General features: G+C 41.1%; 2 protein-coding genes across 6 annotated transcripts in view; one reads left to right on the forward strand and one right to left on the reverse strand.

Annotated features, from left to right (window-relative positions):
- The window catches only part of CLOCK (clock circadian regulator), a 63,895-nt gene extending 58,140 nt beyond the window's left edge, over positions 1 to 5,755 (forward strand). For all 5 annotated transcript variants that reach the window (XM_051619930.1, XM_051619934.1, XM_051619931.1 and 2 more), the window contains one exon: positions 242 to 5,755. In XM_051619930.1, the coding sequence (XP_051475890.1) occupies positions 242 to 418 (177 nt within the window). In that variant the 3' untranslated portion in view covers positions 419 to 5,755. The remainder of the gene's footprint in view (positions 1 to 241) is intronic.
- A 6,135-nt stretch (positions 5,756 to 11,890) lies between these two features.
- On the reverse strand, positions 11,891 to 22,321 carry TMEM165 (transmembrane protein 165). The gene is made up of 6 exons (XM_051619936.1): positions 22,018 to 22,321; positions 20,312 to 20,537; positions 18,047 to 18,222; positions 17,075 to 17,257; positions 14,218 to 14,323; positions 11,891 to 12,826 (listed from the first exon to the last, which is right to left on the reverse strand). The coding sequence occupies exons 1-6, from the start codon at positions 22,180 to 22,182 to the stop codon at positions 12,750 to 12,752; spliced, it is 933 nt and encodes a 310-aa protein (XP_051475896.1). The 5' UTR covers positions 22,183 to 22,321; the 3' UTR covers positions 11,891 to 12,749.
- Between the last annotated feature and the right edge of the window lie 35 nt (positions 22,322 to 22,356).

Raw genomic sequence — 22,356 nt, forward strand, 5'->3', positions numbered from 1 at the left:
ATGTGTTCCTACCCATTGTCATGGGAAATTACAAAGACCAGTTACAGCTGCCTTATTAATCCATTGGATGCTCTAATTAGCTTTATTAGCATGAATTAATACTTGCATTGTTTGCTCAGCTTAAGTGACCAAACCAGAAGTTAATTTTGATTGAACCCTTGTGAGAAGTTAAAAAGCAGCTAGGCCTGTGTTTCTCAGTGCAGCATGAAAAAAATAATCTTTTTCTGTTTGCATGTTTTAGACATCCAGGTTACTTCATGGAAATCAGTCAGCTCAGCTTATCCTCTCTGCTGCTTTCCCACTACAACAAAGCACTTTTACTCAGTCCCATCACCAGCAGCATCAGTCGCAGCAGCAGCAACTTTCACGACACAGGACTGACAAGATGACTGATCCTTCCAAAGTTCAGCCACAATAGTGTGAGGTTCTTGCTTCTTTTTGAAGCAAACCACCAGGAGGGAGCTGCTCCACACACAGTTGCACTGAGGCTACAGAGATAGCAGTATGAAGGCTTTCTAACACCACAGGGCTGAGATCTAACTTCTGGAATCTGTTAAGAAAAGCCACAAATGCTGATGGGGACATGGCCAACTTTGATAGTTGCCCCAGTTTCTGTGTTCTAAAGGATTTGCTGCCGTGTGTTAATTTGTCCAGGTGAAATCTCAAAATGTGACTAAAATGATAGGGATGCTGAAAATATTGGTATTTTTATCAATCCTGTACATTTTTAAAGTATTAAAATGGACATGGAGCAATTGTTTGAATTAGCAGAAAAAAATGCCAGGAATATCGTCCAAAAAACATCTAATTTTTTTCAGATGATTATGGGACAGTAAATATTTTGAAAATGTTGTGTGAAATCCAGTTCTCTGTTGTACAGATGCTGTAAAATATTGTGTATATGTCTGCCTAAAAGGAGAAAGAGCAAAATATTTTATATAATGCATGAAAATGTAAGATGTTATTTGTAGGTTTGAATATGTTTCCCTAAATTCTCACGTCATACTCAGACTAATGTTTTTTTTCTGTTCTACCCTTTTGTTTACAACATGATGCATCATTATTTTCACCCTTAATGTGGGCACAAGTCTCTTGTTTGTGCTTTGTCTGTGATGTCAGGGTTTGTTCGTTGAGGTATAGTGTGTTGGTTAGTTGACTTTTTGAGGTTAAATTATTGATGAAGCTGTTTGAACTGGTGATCATGCATCAGGGTTCAGGACATTCAGATTCATGAACATCATCCATCATTTCATAATTAATTCATTGTTTTATTTGAAAAATAGGAATTTGCACTGCTTTCTTGCGGATGGTTTGGAATTTTATTCCCCAAAGCTATCTTTTGATATAGTTCATAGTTGGAAATATTTATGTAAAAGGTTTAAAAAAAAAAAACAACTACAGTAATTTTCAAGAATGTTTCAGTTATAGGAGTAATTTGCACAAAAATATATTTACATTTAATAACCTTTTGGGCACTTTTTAACCACTTTCTCTGTGGTGGAATTGTAACTTGTTAAAATATGTTGGAATCTTTTTATTCTCCTTCAGAAATTAGTCAGAACTAATTCAGGGTCATTTTAACAACAACAAAACCCATAGTGCCTTGATTTTAATTCAGGTGATAATGTTGAACATCTTGAATTACAATGTCTTGAATCTGTAACCATTTTCAATTTGAAGTCTTAGTATATTGTCAATCAAACTTGTGGATCTATTTCATAACTGTTTCTGTACTGCGTTGATTTTAATAATGGTCTGAGTTGAGAACATGAGCATTTTTGAGTGGTACTCCCCCTCAAACACTAGCCAGAAACAGAGGAGTCTCTAAAATCTCAGACCTTGAAGATAATACTCTTAAAAAATAAAAAAATCTGGAAGTATAGGGTACTCCTTTTGCAGTAGGAAGAACAGTAGGCTCATTTTTTTTTTGTTGTTTTGTTTAGTTTTGGGATTTTTTAATCATTTTTGTAGTGCTTAAAATGTGTCTTGGGGAGGTCATGATTGCATTTAACACTACCAGGCTATTGATTTAAGAGACATCACTGAACTAAGACTTCAGAAAGCAAGTTCACTTTATAAAGAAAATAAAAAGTTCCAACAGATATGATGTGCTATTCTAAGTAAATGTTCTGTAGGTTTTTATGGTACTAGTTTGTGGAAACTAGACCTTCAGAGGAAAATGAATAAATGCTGATAGATCTGGTAATTAAAAACAAAACCAGTAAAAGCAGTTAAAATTAGTACTAGGAAGAGAAAGCTGGATTAATCTTGAATAACTAAGGAGGAGATGAATGAATGTAACCAAATGGTGACGGACTATTTTGTACTATGAAACAGTTTGATTGTATTACTGGATGAACCAAACCCGCAGGAAGGTAACACCAGTTTAGCCAAGCATTTGATACAGTTGGTTACGTTTTGAGGCTGCCTTTGCCTCTGTATGTGTCCCACCTTTAGAGCTTTGTTATTCCCCAGTTATTAAGCAAGAGTTTGGCACCAAAAAGCACAGTAGTGAACAAGGAAGGAGAGTGTGAAAAATAACAGTACCAAAGAGAACTAGATTGCTTTCTGCTCCAAGAAGCTTGTTGCAACCTGGAGCAAGGAACAGATGCCAATACCAAACATAGAAAGAAATATCTCCCCTTCTTTAAAGGGATTTCTGGCATTCTCTGGGCTGGAATAATTGTCAGAAACCTGTTTCTGCAAAGCTCTATGTAAGGAAATCCTGCCTTGCTCTACTATCCTTACCACGCCATTCCACCTGTTTCTAAATTAAGCTGCAGTGACTAGAGATCTGTGCTATCAGGACTTTTGCTTGATGGAAAATAGGTTAGATTAATTTTTTTTAATCAATTACAATAATAATATAGCACTAAAAATGAAAACTGGGAGAGCTTTAATAGTGCTGTTAGAACTATCAAATAGCAGTAAAATAGGTTTATTAAGCTATTACACTGAGAATTACAGAAAATAGAGATACCAGTCAGTTAATGATGCAGCTTTTTATAAACTTCTCTTCCCATTTCCCTCTTCCCAAATACTCTGGTGTGCTGCTATAGGTCTGCCAGTATAAAGGCTAAACTAGGTGAGAGAGAAATTAGATGGTGACAGTAGCATGGCTGCTGAAAGAGAACTATAGAAATGTACCCTTTGATAAGAAGCTTTTTTGTAACCTCAGAGGGGAGGTCATTCGATTAAAGAACTACCAGCTAGTAGAGAAAGTATAGAAGAAGGGGAAGTTCAAAGAAACTGGAAAATATAGCATGCATTTGGAAAATTCCTGTCACTAATCAGGCAAACTTTTTACAAAAGCAAGTCTGTAGAACTTGATCCAGATTCTGTGCAAGATGCAGATGCTTTGTTTCACAGCTAGTGACTAAAAAGTGTCTGCAGCTTCCCCTGTTGCTGAATCAGTTGCTGAACTGTCCTTGATTTTCAGTGGGAAGAGGACCAGCTACTGCCTCTTTCTTAATCAGCCTTTTGCTTCTGCCCCACTTGTTTACTAAGTCATAGACTTACTTGCAACATTCTAATAAACAGCACCATAATGAAAGCTGTGATGCTGCAGGTTCTGGAGCGTAAACGTTACAGAATAACTGACAGAAGGGAAAGGCGCCTGTTAAGGAGAGGACTGGATTTATGGAGAAACAGGCTGGTCATACATAATGGATTGAAAAACATGGCATAGCTGCATGGATTTTAGGAGACAGACCTTGTTTGCCTGTGATGGGTGAGGATTTGAAGAAAAGCTTCTAAGATAATTTCAGAGAAAAAGAATATAGATATTTTTATATTATATTTAATATATTATATTTGTATATAAATATGAAAAGATTCTAATAGGAGCTCTCCATATGCCTTCCATTTCATCTAGAAGGTTTACCTTCTGCACTATGGTTCCAGTGTGTCACCACCTTCTGTGGGCATCTTGCCTGCTGCCAAACACCAAAATTAGTAACCCTGTATCCTTACAAGATAGGTTTCATTTCAGCTTTATGTAAGAATCAATAAAATGAAGCTATATCAGGCAGTTTTTCACAGAAAGAGAAATTCTTTTAAGACTCAAACAGCACTTTTTTTTTAATTAATAAGAAGCACTTTACTGAAAAGATTATTTGAAAAACAGTTTATTTCTTTAGTCAGTGAAACTGGGGGGGGGGGGGCATCAAGGAATAACATGCATAAAACTGTCAAGAGAGACATTTCTGGAAAATGTTTCTTTAATATGGTGATCCTTTGAGGCTCTTTAAGTGCAAGATTAGAAAGGCTTCAAAACTGGTTGGCTTTGTCTTTTATATGGCCAGGGGAAGGGATTAGTGATGATAGCTTCCAGGGAAGAAGACTTTTTAAGTTGCACAATTGCCTATGAGAGAGAATCATCTGGAGGCTCTTCTGCCTGCTCAATAATTCAAAGTGTCCCTTAAGATTATAATTTGTGTTAAAATGTTCTGAAGGTTGAAAGATGTGGCCTTTTTCAAATGTTGAAGTTGATTAAAGAGCCATTTATATTTTCAGAGATTTAACCCAGGTATTGTTATGAGTGTTCTAAATGTTGTGGCATCAGGAGATGTCAAATTCCTAAGTTTTTCTGTTTGAAATCAATATTAAAATTAGGTGTATGGTCAGAGGGCTGGAAAATGGTTATTTTGATTAAAAGGGAAAAGAGAGTAGTTTTAATAATTAACCTTTTATTTTTTTACTTATATCTGGTGGAAAAATAATTAAGTGAATTTGGATTAAAAGAGACATTTAAATAAATCATAGTAGATGAGACAACTGTGAGAGAACATTTGAAATTATTTTGGTTGTCCATGAGACTGCATAGTTGCTTTTTCACCATCATGATTTGTAACACTACATTCCTTGTCTTTTTTTTTTTAAAACAGGTGATTTTAAGCTCTGCCATGTTTCATGCTATGTCATCTGCATGAATTTTGCCAGCATGATACGCTATATTCAAAGAAACTGTACCTAAGTAAATGGAGGGGGGGAGGAGCACAAAACAAACACTGTGTCTGAAAAAAATACTGTATGGCCTAATATAGAGACCCCAACTGAGACTGAGAGATGCTGCATTAATAGACAATCAGTGGGTAATAATTTATGAAACACTTTTGGAAACGGTCTTAAAGGCATTACTGCTTTGAAAGCAGTTGGCAAGTTGTCTTTTTTTTAACAAGAAAGATAAAAATTATTTATTTTCAAATATATCAGATTGAATTTTGAGTTTTAAGCAGTGTTGATTTCACAGTGTCTTGGGTTTCAGTTTTGTTTTGTATTTTTTTAACTGGCATTCGATTTGTATACGTAAAAGAAAACAAACAGGAAAACCCTAGTGCCGCTCATATTGACGTCAGGAAATGTAGATACAGTTCCCTGGTGTTCATGTGACCATTACTAACTGTCAATTTTTTAACTGAATAAATGTAACTCATTTAAAGTTTTGCTTTTTGTAGCTTCTAAGGTTCTAGAATTATTTTTTTTTCTGAGTTGCTTGATGTCAGTTTGATCTAAGTACCACAGGGAAGCACTCTCTCACCCTTCCCACGACTGTATCAAAGGCACTCTCTCTCTCTCCCCCCTCCCAAAGAACCAACTGGTGTTAAGTTGCTCGATGTCAATTTTCTCTTCTCTCCCCTACCCAGACAAATGACGTGTGAGATTTCAGTAAAAATGCCTACTGTATTTTTTTTTTCCTTGTCTTCTCTCTGTATCTCTATAAATTGATGCCCCACTCTAAAGGCTAGAGACCTTTGATTTGTGTATTTACATTACTGCCTTGGAATTTACTCACGCAGCACTTTGTGCACAACTTAAAACTACATTTGTACCTTTGTACAGCCCCTGTGATGGTGCAGCACTGCCATGGTTCTATGTGCACAGGAGGCTTTATCACACCTAGCCCTCCCCTCACATTCTAGCACAGGCAAAACACCCTTCTTTAATTCTTGCAGTTCCCCTCCCTGGGCACTTCTGCTGCTGGTCATTATTTTTTAAATAATAGAGGTGACCTGAAATGGCAGGAGGGAGAGACTTGAACTTAAGCTGAGAGCACAACTCATTTAGAGCATGCAGTTATGCTTTGAAGAGCTGTGTGGTAACATGCAACCTGTCAGGGTGGTCTAACCCTTTCTCCCTCATTCATTTGCCCTGATCAAAATGTGAACATCAATAATAAGAATCTAATACTTGGAAATTTATCAAAGGTTTGAGGAAAAGGGGAGGGAAGGAAATCCTGTAACTGAAGCTGAATGCCTGGAGAAAGTCACAGAATGGTTAAGGGTGGAAGGGACCTTAAAGATCAGTGGGTCCCAACTCCCCTGCCATGACCAGGGACACCTCACACTAGACCAGACTGCACAAACCTCATCCAACCTGGCCTTAAATACCCAGGGAGGAGGCTTCCACAACCTCCCTAGGCAACCTCTTCCAGCACCTTGCTACCCTCATGGTGAAGAATTTCTTCCTGATGTCTAACCTAAATCTCCCCTCTTTCAGTTTAAAACCATTACCCCTTATCCTATCATTGCCCTCTCTGATGAAAAGCCCCTCCCCAGCTTTCCTGTAGCCCCTTTCAAGGACTGGAAGGCTGCTAGAAGGTCTCCCTGGAGCCTTCTCTTCTCTAGGCTGAACAGCCCCAACTCTCTCAGCCTGTCTTCATAGCAGAGGTGCTCCAGCCCTTTGATCATCTTGGTGGTCCTTCTCTGGACCCTCTCAACAGGTCTCTTATCTTTCTTGTGCTGAGGGCACCAGAGCTCTATGCAGTATTCCAGGTGTGGCCTCACCAGAACAGAGGGGCAGAATCCCTGGCCCTGCTGGCCACACTTCTTTTGATGCAGCCCAGGATGCAGTTGGCTCTCTGGGCTCCAGCACACACTGGCAGCTCACGTTGAGCTTCTCATCTACTACCACCCCCAAGTCCTTTTCCTCAGGACTGCTCTCCAGCCATTCTCCCCCCAGCCTGTATTTGTGCCTGAGGCTGTGCCAACCCAGGTGCAGGACCTTGCATTTGGCCTTGTTGAACTTCATGAGGTTGGCATTGGCCCACCTCTCCAGCCTGTCAAGGTCCCTCTGGATGGCCTCCCTTCCCTCTAGGGTGTCAACTACTCCACACAGATTGGTATCAAAAGCAAACTTGCTGAAGATACACTCAATCCCACTGTCCATGTCTCCAACAAAGATGTTGAACAGCAACAGTTGTAGTTAAATCTCTAAACTCCCACCAGTGGTAAGACCAACAGCATGTAACAAGCAAGATTATCAGTTCTTAAAAATTAATTTGGAAATACCAATACCTTTTTCCATAAACTTTTCAAGAAGAGCTGTAATTACAACTGCTGCCACACCTGAAGCAATGCCTTTCAACAGCATTTTGCTGTCATGCAAACTTAGAAACAAAAAACATACCAGAATGCAACTGTTAAGTACTTGTAAAGATTAGCAATCCAAAGGTTAGTTGCACTTCTGTGTCTCTGGCAGTAGTAATATTAATTCCAAAAGATTTCAGCTGTTCAAGGGTAACGTACAGCAAGAACAACAATTGCTACTGTCCTAGTAGCTCACTGTCACACCCCTTTGGCACATATATTTTCAACCTGGGAAGTAAATGTAATACAGGAATACACATTTATAGTATATGCCACAGATAGATAGATACAGCCTTTAGGAAAATGTTAGGGGTTAAATTTAACCTGTATCAACACTAGCAAAAGCTTGGAGCTGTAACTTCCCCAGGGTGCTGACTGCTGGGGCTGTATAAGGTCAGTGTTGGAAAAATGCCACGTCAGTACAGCAAGTGCCATTACAGTGTTATTTCCACATCTCTGGAAATAAGGGAAAACTCGCATACTGTTAGGATGAAACTCCGTGGTCTCCTTCGCTCTCCATCTAAGATTTTGCTTTTATTTTAGTATACAAGATCTGAAATTAACACATGGCTCACCCACCAACCCCTTTCTAGAAAGAGGCTGTAAAACCACTCACGTAACAAGAGTGGCAGCATCCCAGGGGCTGTGCAGCCAGCCTGGAGCTGCAGCTGAGGTGAGGGGAAGCCTGTCCAGCAGCAGGCTGCCCCTTGCAGCACTCGGTGAATAGAGCCCCTTGTGAACTTCCAAGTTTCCAGGGGTAGTATCCAACTATGATATCTCAAAGCAGCAAGCCCAAGCAGCAGCCCAGCACACACATTCTCAGTGGCATTGCCCTAGGAACAGCAGGCTTCCTTGTGAACTGGACCTGTACTTCCCTTTGAAATCTTTGTCTTGGCAGGACAGAAGATTATGTTTACCTTAATCTTTGCATAATGCACTTCGCCACATAGGATGTAAGAAGACAGACTTTACCTAGGGATGGGGAATAGGCACGTTCAAAAGTAGCAGCACAAGCTCTTTCTGATTTAAACACCTCAGTCTATGTGACTTGGTTTTTTTTTAACCCCAGTAGAACTGACCATCATCATCTCCATTTTGTTTCTGTTGCCTAGAAATGAGCAGTTGCAGGCAGTGTGCACTTTCAAAGCTCTGCTGAGTGCACATGCAGTCAGAGATGCACCTTCCTGCTTTAGAGGCGCCTTTGGCAGCAGCTGAAACCTGCTGCAGCTGCTAGTGCACCTCACCTCAGCAGGGACAGCTGCAGGACAGATGGTAAACCTAGGGTGGATGGTTGCCCATTTCCCATGTTGCAGTCCTAAGAATTCTCAGAGCCTTCCCTTCAACACTTAAAACACTTGCTATATTTCACATTCTCTAGCTACAAAAGAACAAGAAATTGCACAGCACTGTGGCAATTAAAACTTCAGCTAGTTACCTTGTGTGTTTCTTTCATATTCCAAAATCCAAAGCAAACCTCAAACTTAATCACATACAAAAGGGAAAGATGAGTATTATTTAAACATTTTCTATATTTTGTTCCTGAAAAGCCAGGCTGTGGCTGGCTAATACAGCACCCAGTTCCTTCCCCAAAAGTATCACCATCTGGAAGTGGCTACTCTTAATGCCTCACAACAAGCATTTATAAAACCCAGCAGCACAGCATCAAGCCTGCCCTGCCACCCTGAAACTCCAGATTTTGCAGTTCCTAGCCCTGCAAATGCTCACTCCTCAGACCTGCCGGAGAGCAGCTCAAACACTGCAGGACTGAATGATCATGTGGTTCTTCTGCATAAGAACTAACCCAGACCCACACTTGGTGCTTTTGACCATCCCTCATATATTTTTCTTTGCTGTTTTGTTTGCTTCTTGTTTACACAGCCAAAGTAAATCAACTCAGACAATTCTGCAACCAATTACTGACCACTTTAATATAACTGAACAGAGGCTGACGTGTATGTTGTCTTAGTAACTTGAGATGATTTCTTACGCCACTTTTCCTCTCCACCCTCCTCAAGCACTTGGCTCCAACATGACACCTCTGTAAACATTACACCTTCCTCCCTGCACAGATTCTGCTCAGCCTTGGTGCTTTAACCCAGAAGCTTAATGCTCCTGCTGGTTGGTAAATGCCTTGTCAGGGAGTGCTGCAGAAGAGAGGAAGCCAGTGTTACAGGTGGGTACTGAAAGGTCAAAATAATCCATTTCCATATGCCCAACTCTGCTGTTAAAATGTTTCAGCTCTGAGGATCTTGAAGGAAGTTAGATGAAGGTGCAGCACATGAGCCTACCATAGTACATGGTTCATTCAGTCAGACAGACATGCCCCCTGGCTCCTACTTCATCTCTTGGCATAAAGAGAAGTAGAGAATTTATTTCACTAAGAGATCAGTAACTTCCACTTTGGGCATGGGGTGAGGAAAGGAGGTGCAGGGAATGATTATTGCTCATGTGCATCACCATCTCAAGTGTCAGAACACTGGAGTTCATCTTCCCAATCTCTGCAGTTGGAGAGCATCATAAGTCACTGCAGCATCTGTCCCCATCTTCTCACGTGCTGCCTTCAGCACCTCCTGCACTGGGTGCTTTAGCCCTGATGACCCAGCTCCCATACTCTCTCTGCCTGAGCGTGTTTCAGCTCTAGTCACCAGATTTACTTCATCTAACCAACAACATACCTAGCTCTTCAATTAAGACCTTCCCTTAGGGGAAGCACAGGCAAAGAAAAGCCACTAATAAAATAATGTGGGGTTTTTTTTGTTCGTTTTGCTTTGTTTTTTTGTTTTGGTTGTTTGTTTTTTTTTTACACAAGCACCCTAAAGGGTAAGATACTCCTGCATATATGTGTATGTATGCACACGCATGCTCTGTAATCTACTACCTACATCTCAATTATCCAGGTATTTCAAGAACACACACCTCTCTGATGGCAATGCACTAGGAACAGAAGGAAGTCTGATCCTAGCCCCTGAACCAGCCAAGAGGCAAGAGAGATGGCCAGGGTGCAAGTGCTTCGAGAGGCTGTGGAAAGACACCTTTTGTGCTAGAGACAGCGCAGCAGGCACAGTGCTACTAAAAATAGGTCTCCTTCAACAGGCTTTGGTTACATCCCAACTAGATCATTTAAATTGTGAAAGATTCCAACAGGCACTTGACAATATTAGATCACTGTAACTAGTAGCAACTACTAAAACACCTTTCAAAGCTTTTACTAACATTTCATTAACTACCTGATTTTAGAAGAGATTTCCAAGGGTAAGTTAATGTTTGTGCTTTTAAAAAAAAACAACAACCCAAAACAACCTCTGCTCAAACTAACTCCTACTCACCTACTTAGAGCAGCCAAATGCTGCTTAAATGTACTGAGGCTGGTCAAAAGCAGCACTTGGTGTCATGTGTAAGTTTGTAATAGTAAAATATAAATGGGGACATTGTAGAGATTTGTTCTGCAATTTCACACTTTCCTTTATAAACAACACAAAATAGCATAATTTTCCTGTTGATCCTCATTGTTTTCATACCAAAACAACTTTAAGCAGCACTTACGAAGCTTGGAAAGCTTCTGTGTTACAATATGGCCAACTGGTTCGGCTTTTTAAATTTTGAGCAGGAATTTTCAAGCAGGATGGACCACAGCACCAGTTATTTTACCCAGGCCACATGAACATACTGCAGCCAAGCAGCACCACTTGATTAATACAAGCAGTTGTCCAGTGAACAGGCAAAAGTTCAGGCTCTTCCCTGTTTTGGGTTCCTTGTTCCTGCCCTGTTTTAACATGACCTCTGCTTCAAGATCCCCTCCACACAGGAGCTGAAACACAACACAGACTGAGCGTATGTTTCCAGGCTGTGCCAAAGAAGAGACTGCAGGTTTTGGCTATGATGGTTGGTTCAAAATTAAAAAAAAAAAACAAACAAAAAAATAAATAAAAAAAATCCTCACAGGCAAACCAAGCCAGTGCCTCACCTAGTAATTAGCAGTACTGCTGCCAACAGCAACCTTCCTTCAGGCCACGCACATTTAAACCCAGAGCCTGAAAGCGTGACCTGTTTTCATACCGCTGTATGACGGGCCTTGCACTGCTGCGGTCTCAGGAGTTGGAGAAATGTGGCATTAGGGGTTTTTCTGCACAGAGACACCTAAGAGCAGGATTATAGACTGCTCTGTTAGTGAGCTACAAATGGAATGGTCAAATGAATATTGCTTTAGCTTCAGTAAGGCAGACTGACAACATTAGAAAACCTATCTTCTATTTCACAAGATTGCTAATGAGTAGATCTTAGTGGGTTATTTAAGCTCTGAGCACAGAATCTAAATCATCCCGGAAGAGCAGAGAAAAGCATGTGTTTCTGCAACCCACATAACTTCAGCAGGCAGCATTTTCAAAGTCTTCGTAACTGGCATTTATAACAGCATCCAAAATAAACTTAGTAAACGTTCCTCATCTTAAGTACATCATCACTAAGTAAACCTTTGTGGCAAGAATTATGGGAGCCATCAAATACAATACCAAAAAACCCTCAAATGGAGACACTAAGTTTTATTAATACTCTTCCAGATTACATTTCTATTCCTAAAAAGAAAAGTAGGAACACATCTAAATCTAAGAATTCCATTATTGTTAAGTCCTGGGAATGGAACATTATGAAGCTGGACCATTTTATCATTTTTCTTATACTTTAAATGTTTAAAAATGAAAATAATAATAAAAAAAAAGAGTCAATACTAGCTCCAGACAGATTGCATATTGAACATGGTAGGTTGCTAATCACCACATGTAAATTTCCTGATAAAAATCCCTGATTAAGAAGGTTTCCCTCTAAATTAAGTTTATAAAACTCTGTTGGTGGCTCAGCCACCCAATGGTGTAGGAATCACTCCCAGGTTTCCTGTTGCTTAGATTATACAGCCTTGGGTGCATCCTGGAACTTGAACTCCTTGGAGGTGGGAGCCAGAAGTCTTCTCCTTAACACCTTCTGTCGAGTGACATGGAACTACACTTGGTCTGCTTTTAGATGCTTTCAGAATCAGCTTTTGAAGAAACAGGAAACGTGGCCATGTGTAAGAGAGGAAGAAGAGAGAAAGCCTTGATATTTATCAGAGTAGATCCTCAAAACTCAGCTGAGCCATGTCCAGCAAGCAAGAAAACCACGCAAATCCCACCAAGGGAGCAGGCACCACAGAATAAACACACCAGATGAAGAGCAGATCTCCACTGCAGAAGCTGTCCATAAATGTGTGAGTCCCATGAATCGTTTCCTATAAAGAGTTCAGTGTCTCATCTTCAGTGCTTCTAACTATAATTCTGTACATTATATACAAAAATGCAGAAGGAGAGCTGCTTGATGCTTCCATTCCTTATTCTTTTGCAGGGCTGAAAAATTTTAAAAACCAGAGTCTGGACTTATAAAGAGTGCAGAAAATGCAAATGCTAAGAAGACAATGCCTCCTATGATTGTCACTGAAAAGAAAACACAAACCAAAGAGAAATTAGGTACTGAAAGTTAAGTATCTTCCATGACACATTATAGATGTTATTTTTTAAAAGTGTCTGATTCCCAAATAACCTCACTTTAAAATGCATGCTGCAAGCACTGGAGGTCGTTGCTGGCTCAGTGTCAGGATGCCAATATTACATCTCACTGTTTAACTGAATCTACAAGAATACATTCTGGTCCTTAGAAGGAAGCTTTGTTTTACTTATTACTTAAGATAGTATAAAACGGAGGTTGATGTCTGCTGCTGAACATTTGGCTGCATGAGGGAAATAAAATACAACATTCTCATGCTGGAGCAAGCCATCTGTTAAGAGTGACATAGTAATTAGTATTTTTTCTACAGTCAAAGTGACTACACTGAAAGAGACAATATCGAAAACACTAACAGCTTGCAATGGCCACAATCTGCTAGAGGCTGGGACAACATTCTGGGAAAGCACCACTGTACGAAGACCATGCCACTCTTCTCTAAACAAGCTAATGAGCTAGATGGATCTTTGGTCAGAAATCCACATTAAGCTTATTAAGAGCAAAATAAACCATTGTTCGATTAGCATTTTGTCACCAATTTCCTTGGCAAACAACCAGGACAGAATGTGCATTTCACACCCTCTGCAACTACAGAACAAATATTCTGAACTAACATTTCTGGGAAGCAGCTTCACAGAATCCTTTCTGGGAGCAAGAAATCTCACTACATCACAGGATTAGCATCTGAAGCAAGCTGCAACCTAATCTAAGGAAAAACAAACAACCCTATGTAAACTTACTGGCCCTTCCTGTTACAGATAGCAGGATATAGACAAAAAACACAGGCCACACACAGAGTAGCTTTCACATGGCTGCCATAACTTGTAAGTATGCAGCTCTCTTGCTCACCTGAGGGTCTGTGCAACCGCAACGACTTCTATTATCTAATGTCAATATAGACCAACAAGTCAAAATACTGTATTTCCTTCCTCTGATTCCTTACCAACTAGCGAATAGTGAAGCCAAACATGCTTCAGTTGTGTCCATCATTAACCAGGAACTACAACACCTATTCTGATTCCTTAGATCAGGCAGTAAACAGTCAGGTTCAATCAAGCCCAGACCCTGTAGCGCAGGGTGGTGACACGTGCTCAGACTCTACGTGGCAGAAGGGACATGCAGCCCAGCGAACAGCACAGGGTCAACCCCCTGTGAGGGGAGCTGACTGTGGGCTGGGGTGGGGAGGTGGGATGGAAGACACAGACTAAAAAATAAATAAATTGGGGGTTTTTTGAGAAACACCGTTTCCAAGCACGTTGTGATTTATACCACAAGCACTTACCAACATTAATGCACTTTTTAGTTGGAGTAAGTTTTCACTTACCAGTCCTAACAGAAATTTTTTGTGCTATCATTCTCCCTCCAATAACTGCTAAACCAGTGCATAGACAATGCCCCACTGTTCCTCCTACTGCCACACCATAGGGGTCCTGAGGAAAAAAAAAAAAAACAGATAAGAAACAGCACAGTTGAAAACCTATTAGTCCTATGACAACCTCCTGCCTTGCTCCTGAAGGAGCAATGCCTCAATTCCCTGGCTGCACCCTGTCAAGCATGGAGGATACTCTCTGGTGTTTGCTCTGCCACTCTTAACAGCCCTCAAGTCCAGTAACGGTGTACGTCAGCTACTGAGACTTAAATCTCAATCTGACTAATACAGGAGCATATGGCATGTTTCAATTAAGAAGCATCTTCAAGTTATTAAATACAGATCCAGAAATTGCTCGCTGTACTTAAACAATTAAGCAACCTCCAGAGGGAAGGTGGCAGCTGTTGAAAAATACAATATGCATCAGCGGGAAGAACATCAACATAATTATAAAGAAAGAGAAAAATAAAACCACGTACTGCAAATGAAAGCTAAAACATTCCTACTTCTTTGTCCAGCTTCACAAGGTTATACTCTACACTCTGACCCTCTCCAGTTATCCAAAGAGGCAAGTATTGAAAGAATTCAAGTTCACAGAATAATGTTTCCAAAGCTTATGGTCAACAGCAGCTTTCACATCACTGCGTAGCACGCAGCTACTGAACAGGTGAACAGCTCTACTATGTGAAGAGATTTCTCAGATCCATTTCCAAATCACACAGCTATGGGCAGCAAATGTGTTGAACACTCATGAAACATAAGACTTCAGCATCAGAAGGAGAAAACAATCTTTCAATGACTGATAATGAAGGCAATGTAGGAGCATGACTTTCAGCTGTACAAAGATGTGGGAAAGTGGAGTTGAGTCCCCTGCACATCTCTAAGTGAAACTTCTAGCTCTGAGAGGAAAAAAAAGCTGCTGCTGTCACAGGAGGAATGCATGCAATCTCTAACAGGCAAACAGGAAATGTCCGAGAAATTCTATGGTATGAAAGAAAGACAACACTGACTGCCGAAAGAACCAAAATCACAAGTCAGTGAGAGAAGGTGTTGAGCAGCAAGCAGAGAACAGCTAGGAAACCACCAAGAAACACAGGTCAGAAGAAGGGCTGTGCCAGCAGAACACACTTGCCATCAGGATCCAAAATTCCTGAAAATCCCCATTTCCCAGCCATTAGCAGTTATCTGTACAGCCCCCACTGGCAGAGGGTGGATTTCACCCCTCAACCCATTCCCCATTTCCCTCACCAGCAGCTGAGGCAAAGCTGGTCTAGTAGGACACGACGGAGTTTCCTCTTCTGTTTCCTTAAACCCACATGCAATTCTTATACACAGTAAACTATCAAGGTGTAAAATCAGCTTCTTAGGGACTGTTTTTAAGCCTAGGTTCCGGTAGACAATTTAACTCCTTCCTATGGTAGATGCATTGAGAAAGCCAAATTATCAACCCTTTTTTCCTCCAAAGGAGCCCCATTTGTCTGTTGTGACAGGATGGACACTATTTGCTTCATGAACAGTTTCACATTATTTTGTTTAATTTTTACTGAAGAATATATTGTCACATTTGATTACTGCACTGCTCAAATCTCCACATAAAGACAAATTATTTCCTCATAAATATTTCTGTGATGTTCCTGCTAAGCCTTAATACTTTGCAGACAAGGATTTATCTGAATGTATTATGAGACAAAGGGATAGAAAACAATCCCACAGATAAAATGAAAAAAGAGACACTCATAATCACTCACTGATTTTGAAAGCCGAGATCAAGATATATTCAATTTTTGTAGTATTTGTTTTTGTAGCACTTACACCAACACTTCCTATGCTAAAGGCACAACAGTCTTTAGTTGCAATGCTCAGCACTTCACAAACCAGACCACTGAGTCTGATGAACACTTCCCAATGGGACACCCAGAAAATGCAAAGCAGAAGTCAACCACCACCTCTGAAAAGATGGGCTTAAGCAACTTGCCTATCACTATATAGACTTGGGCAGAAGTAGTCACGATTCCCAGCTTTCCTCAATGGCATGTAACTGCCTGAACAATGAGATCATCATCCTGCCTCGTTAGCTCTAAGCACCTTCTCTACACTGTAGTAGACCCAAGAGGTTCCTACAGATTATATTCTCCTTCATTACTCAGCTTTGATTTATCCCTAGGGAAGGTCTGAAAGTGCACTGAAAGAAGTACGAGCCCTAGGGAAAAATATAAGCTACTTCAATGCATAAAAGACTACAGGCAAATTACTCAGGTATTTTAAAAGGTTGGCTGTAAGTCTTAATTTTCTTAAATAGTTATATATATTCCAATCATCTTACTGAATATAATTTCATTTAGTTTTACTTACCGCACAGCAGTTTAAGGTTTAATTTCGTTCCAGACACTGTACACATTCACTTAAGATTTTTAAAAAGAGGTACCATTTTAACAGCTTTAAGTTTGCTGGGATGAAGCTCTCTTTTTAAGGCTACTATGTTAAAATCGTATGACCAAAGAGATCAAAGAAGCATCTTTTCTATAACATCTCTCAAGACTGTAACAAAAACCGATTGTATTCAGCTGCACAATACAAGTGAACTATTTCCAGAAATGCCTCTACAGTTCCAATAATGTAACAATAGTTTTCATACTACACAGAGTTTCAGTGCATTTATTTTCAATGCTACATCTGTGCTAAGACCCAAGTAGGGCACACCAGAGCAGCAGGTGTGAATCCCATGCTTCCTGCAAGACTATTTTGTCTGTCCTGCCTCTCTGTGTACAACCCAAAGAGAGCAGAAGCACAGCAGACATTCTGCAACACTCACCTCTCTGGCAGCCAAGACTATGGTTGTTAACTGGGAACGATCACCCCATTCTGCTAAAAACGTTAAAGTAAAAGCTTGAACAAAGATTGGAGAAATAAAATGCAGCCACTTCTTCTGAGGTATAGTGGTGCCTGGCCCTGATTCCACATCTCCTGGCCCATTTAACAGTTTAGTTCTCTGAAGCTGCGGAGGACAAGGAGAATACAAAATAACGAAATGCAAGATTAGAAATGTCATCTAAACCATGCAAGTGAAATAGTTAATCTGTAAAGCTAGCCATTTTAGTACCTGGAATGTTATTAGCCACTGACTGCTGCATTATCAATGTATTACTTATATTAGACATCATTTAAAAAACTAGCTACATACATGCACACACACAAGTGTGTACATATATACACATATATATACTTGTAATCACTTCTAACCTCCAGTTATTATTAATCTTGTACTTATTGCACTTCCCAACAGCTTCAGTAGGAATGACACCTGGTTTCTAACCACAAATTTTCTCCTATTTTTAAATCAGGGATCCCCAAGTGGTGTCTCTCAACTTAGGATTTGACAAAATTAATGAAAAAAACCCAAAAACAACCTTAAAAAAGATTAATACTCCACAGTACTCCTTAGAAGTAGCCCAGTTAATTTAGAAAGGTACTTTAACAAAAACCTTTGCTGCAACACTAAAAACTTCAGCATTATTCTGCCTGATTGCAAAAAGAAATAAAAGTAGAGGCAAGAGTAAACTGTTCATGTCCTCTCTTCCAGTAATGCACTAAAAAAAAAAAAAAAGAAAAAGACTTTCCATAGAACTGCAATGACCTCTTGAAGTAGCCTCCAGGAGCACAGATTTTGTGTGTCAGATTATTAGTGACAGACACAGCTGAAAACCCCAAATGTGACAGTGCTATTCTGCAGCTTTATGACTGTAACTATTTCACCAGCCATAATTCAAAGAAGTTTATGACTTACTTCCTCATCTTTTTTTTTAATTTCTGCTTGAACCTCCTCCAGCTCCTCCTGACCCTCATCTGGACTCATTTTCAAGCCTTCTCGAAGCATTCGGATGCCAAAAATCGCGAACAGTGCCGTTGACACATAATAGGTGTAAACACGAGGAATAACTGTGGTGGCATAGCCAAACAAAACTGAAAAGAAAACAAATGCATCATTTAAAAAAACAAGCACAAGGATCATAATTGTTTTCCTTCCCACATCTAGGAGATGCTCGCTAGCAAAGTCTCTGATTCAAATATCCACCATTAACTAAGTATTGTGTCTTTAGTTTTGATAGGTTGTTGTTTGTTGGGGTTTTTTGCAAGATAATGACATTCTAGAAGCTCCAGGCATTACTGCTTATACCAGAGACTGAAGTCTACCAATACACAGAGAAGGCACACCAGGCAAACTTGATATGTTGCTATTCCCAAGAGCCAGCCCAAGCAACATTATCTTTCCCATCAAGGACTATGCAAGGCTTACCTTTCTCCAAACATACCATGAAACTACAAACTGTAATCATGTTAGATTAGTCATGGTGTATATCAGTTAATTCAATTTTTGTTTATGACTACATGTTGGATAGCATCCCTTTCCAATAATTTCCTTCATCAGTTAAAAGTCAGAATAAGATTTTCTACAAGTTAATCTTGTAGAAAGTCTGTCTTCTTTTGCCAAGTGTAAATACCTGCACGTTACTATTCCTTTCCCTCCCACATTCCCCACAAACACATAACATGATCAACTCTGATCTTCTTTTATATAAAAGCACCGATCCCACTCAAAGACCTGAAAGCTACTTCCACAGTGCATTCACTTTTTCAGGTATTGAAGGCCATCAAACTAAGCCAATGTGAGTTCTCAAATAAGAAGGAATATGTATCCAGGAAAAGGTACTTATTTCTTCACAAAGTAAGACTAGTTAGCATTTTTTGGGAAAAAAAAAAAAGCCTGTATAAATGAGATTAAATTAAAACTCCATACCTAACATTCAATGCTGCTTGGACTATGCACTCACAACTGTGTGTTGTTTTACTCCACATGCAGTGAGCTAAAAGGTAGCACATTACCGTGTGTATTTTCTTGCACGCACTTCCTTAGCTGAAAAACTCACTCGATCTGGAAATTAATACACACTGCCACTACCAAATGCAAAACTATGAGACCAAAACTAATCAGGATCTACTACTAGTAGATAGGCACATATGTTGATGAATAATAGCATTAGTTGTGCAGCCAAGTAATACAAAAGGAGTTAAACTAAAAGCTTTTTGAAGACTGAAAATACTACAGTAAATCAATGCAAGAAACTATTGGTACCAAAAGATTATTTTTTTTTAGCATTACTTGCAGATATAAGCATACAAACAATGAGATAATCTGAACAGTAAGGCAGCTTCTTTTGTCAAGCACAGCTGAAAAAACCCCTCAAGTAATGATTACTTGGAGGGAGCTAGTGAATTTAAGTATGTTTTCCATGAATCAGGGTGGACAAAAACCCCAGGAACTTACAGACACAGCTTGCTGAGAAGCCTGAAGCCAGTTAATCACCTGTCTCCAGTGCATGTAAACCAATTAACACTATTTTTGAAATGGGCATGGTAAGAAATTAGCTCACCTACAACAAAATTTACGCTGCATCTGATACACCTGAAGGCAGCGCCATTTTACCATCATGGCCACCTAAGCACCCACAGCCACAAGCTCCTCAGGTGCCACCGAACACCTCACTCCCTTCCCCCAGCTCTTGGCTCTGTCTGTACCACATCCCAAAAGACCACAGCACGATGCCATCTTCCACTTACTCAGCTCCCAGCACAAATCTAAACAGCTACATATACCAAGATTCAAGTCAGATGAAGGAAATTTGTCACCATATAAAAAAAACTTTCCCCTTAGGGGTTAAAAGAGATGTCACTCCCACACTCCTTTAGGCATGCTACCTTAACAGGAAATAAAAAGGAAAACAGCTGCCCAAAAATCAAAGGATGCTCTTAGGCTCCCAATCCCATTCTTCTTCCTCAAAGTCCTAGTGAGGTCTAGAGAGCACAAATACCTCTTAACAAGCAAGAGCCTAGATATTCAATGTGAGCCATGGTCCCCAGTAAAACCTTCACATGCTCCTCAAAACAAAACTATCTATACCTTCTACCTTCATTTTCATTTCAATCGAGACTTATTGATAAACACATGCCTAGCACATTTTAAGGGATGCAACAAAAAGAAAAGAATACTAACCTGATAAACATGTCATCAGTCCCAAGGCAAGCATAGCACCAGCCAGTACAGTCAAACGGTTGTACCGCATTGCCATGATGGCTGCAATGAAGAAGGTCTTATCGCCCAGTTCTGACACGATGATGACTGATATAGCAGCCACAAATGCATGAATAAAGCCCAGATTAGTCTTGTCAGCTGACTCTTCATTGACAACGTGAACTGGAGCAACCGGCGAGGGCCCCTTCTGTAAGGAAAGGGAGGGAACAAGAAAAAGCTCTAGTTAATTAGGCTTAAATAGTTAGTTTCCAAAAGTAGTGAGCCTTGCATTTCTCCTATCATTTCATACTGCACAGTGTGACATTTTAAGTATTAATCTCTCAGGCAGCACTAATGATCATTAACTAGTTACTGACTGCCACCTACCTCAAATTGCTAGTTAGGCACTTCGAAAGACCAGCTCGTGCACCTATTATTAAAGCAGTACTTCACCACGTACACTGTTATCACAACACGAGAACCACTTTTACAACAAAACTCAGGGAAAGCTGCTTTAGTTCAGCTCTAATATTGCTGTCCTCACAATCCCTGGCTATGTACTTTATGACCTTGACCAGACAAACAATCTTCTGATATAAGTATTAGGAACTAAGCTCTTCAAACTAAAATTGGGCAACTAGTATAGCTTAGCAGAAATACAAAGTGCCTTCAAAAACTGTCAGTATCACTTTCTTCCATTGCAGAATCTTTGCATCTCAGCTGCATTTAGATTTTACAACGTTTTCATCAGCTTTTTTTTTTGGTACATACTCCACATTTGTTGAAAACTTCCCAGTACTCAAACCAGACCAGCACAGATCTCACTCAGTGAAGTGTTTACTTTTACAGGCATTAAGATACGTACAGTCAAAAGTAAGTGCCAATTAAAGGAAGTCGATGCTCACGTGCTCGAACAGAGATGGCCAAGCAAGCTTGTTTCAGCACATCTACCAGCAGAGACAGATTCCAAAGTGTTTTCACAGGGTGACTTCCCAGCATTCCACTTCCAGCAGTACTGTTTTTGGCTTTGATATTTAAGTTTCCATGCTCTGTATGATACACTGTGACTTCCCAGAGTTCCTTCACCTTTAGCTGTGCTGTCAATTTTGATATTTAAAACCTGGCATGCTCTATATGCTACATCAAGCCATACGTTAGTAACTTCTTCATCCCTCTCTCTGCTCACCTGGCACTAGAATGCCCTAACCAAGAACATCACCCACGCCATTTAAAAAGTTTTAACACAAAATCAATCTCCAGTAATGAGGAAAATCCGGCAGGTTTCGAGTCGCATCAAAGCCTGCCTCCATCTGCTTCTGTGAGGAAGAGAGGTCGGGTCACCCCCCGGCTCGCGAGCAAGGGGGGCACAACTATGTATGTCAGATGAAAAAAAGCATTAAATCTATTTTTGATGTCCGACCTAAATGCCTTTCAGCAGAAAAAAAAAAAAAAAAAAAAGGAAAGCTGCAGGGCCACCAGCTTTCCCTTTTCCTGCCGACAGCGAGGGGATGGGGGCCCAGCGGCCCCGACAGACGCGGAGCCCTGCAGGCCGGGCCCGCCCCGCCGGCCGGCAGCTGCCGCGGGCTGCCCGGGCCCCTCCCGCGCCCGCGGCCCGGCTGGCGAGCGGGAGGGCGGTTGCGCAGGCGGCCCAGCCCGGCCCGGCCCGGCCCGGCCCCGCCTCGCCTCACCTCGGCCCGCGGCTCGGCCCCCTGCGCCGCCGGCGGCGGCGGCTCCTTCTTCCCGACGGGCTCTTCCTCGGGGGCCGCTCGCAGCGCGGCCGGGGCCGCCAGCAGCAGCAGCAGGGCCAGCAGCAGGGCCGGCGGGGCGGCCCGCGGGGCCGGCAACGCGCCCATGGCGGCGGAGCGCGGCGCTGCGGGGTGGCGGGGCGGCCCGGCGCGCGGCCCCTCTTAAAGGCGCCGCGTCGTCACCCTGCCCGCACCGCCCGAGCGCGCGGCCCCGCAGCCGCCCCCCGCCGCTTCCTGCAGCCGCGCGGCCCCGGGGCGGCGCCGCCTCGCGCCGGTTGGCTG

This window comes from Apus apus, chromosome 4 (genome assembly GCF_020740795.1).
Source record: "Apus apus isolate bApuApu2 chromosome 4, bApuApu2.pri.cur, whole genome shotgun sequence".
Classification (NCBI taxonomy): Eukaryota; Metazoa; Chordata; class Aves; order Apodiformes; family Apodidae; genus Apus; species Apus apus.

Excerpts from the sequence above, each read along its gene's own strand:
- TMEM165 (XM_051619936.1), bottom strand. The coding sequence starts at position 22,182 with ATGGGCGCGTTGCCGGCCCCGCGGGCCGCCCCGCCGGCCCTGCTGCTG. Across the intron at positions 17,258-18,046 it reads TTAAAAAAAAAGATGAGGAA|CTTCAGAGAACTAAACTGTT; the intron begins GTAAGTCATAAA and ends TGTCCTCCGCAG. Across the intron at positions 14,324-17,074 it reads TAGTCTTGGCTGCCAGAGAG|GACCCCTATGGTGTGGCAGT; the intron begins GTGAGTGTTGCA and ends TTTTTTCCTCAG.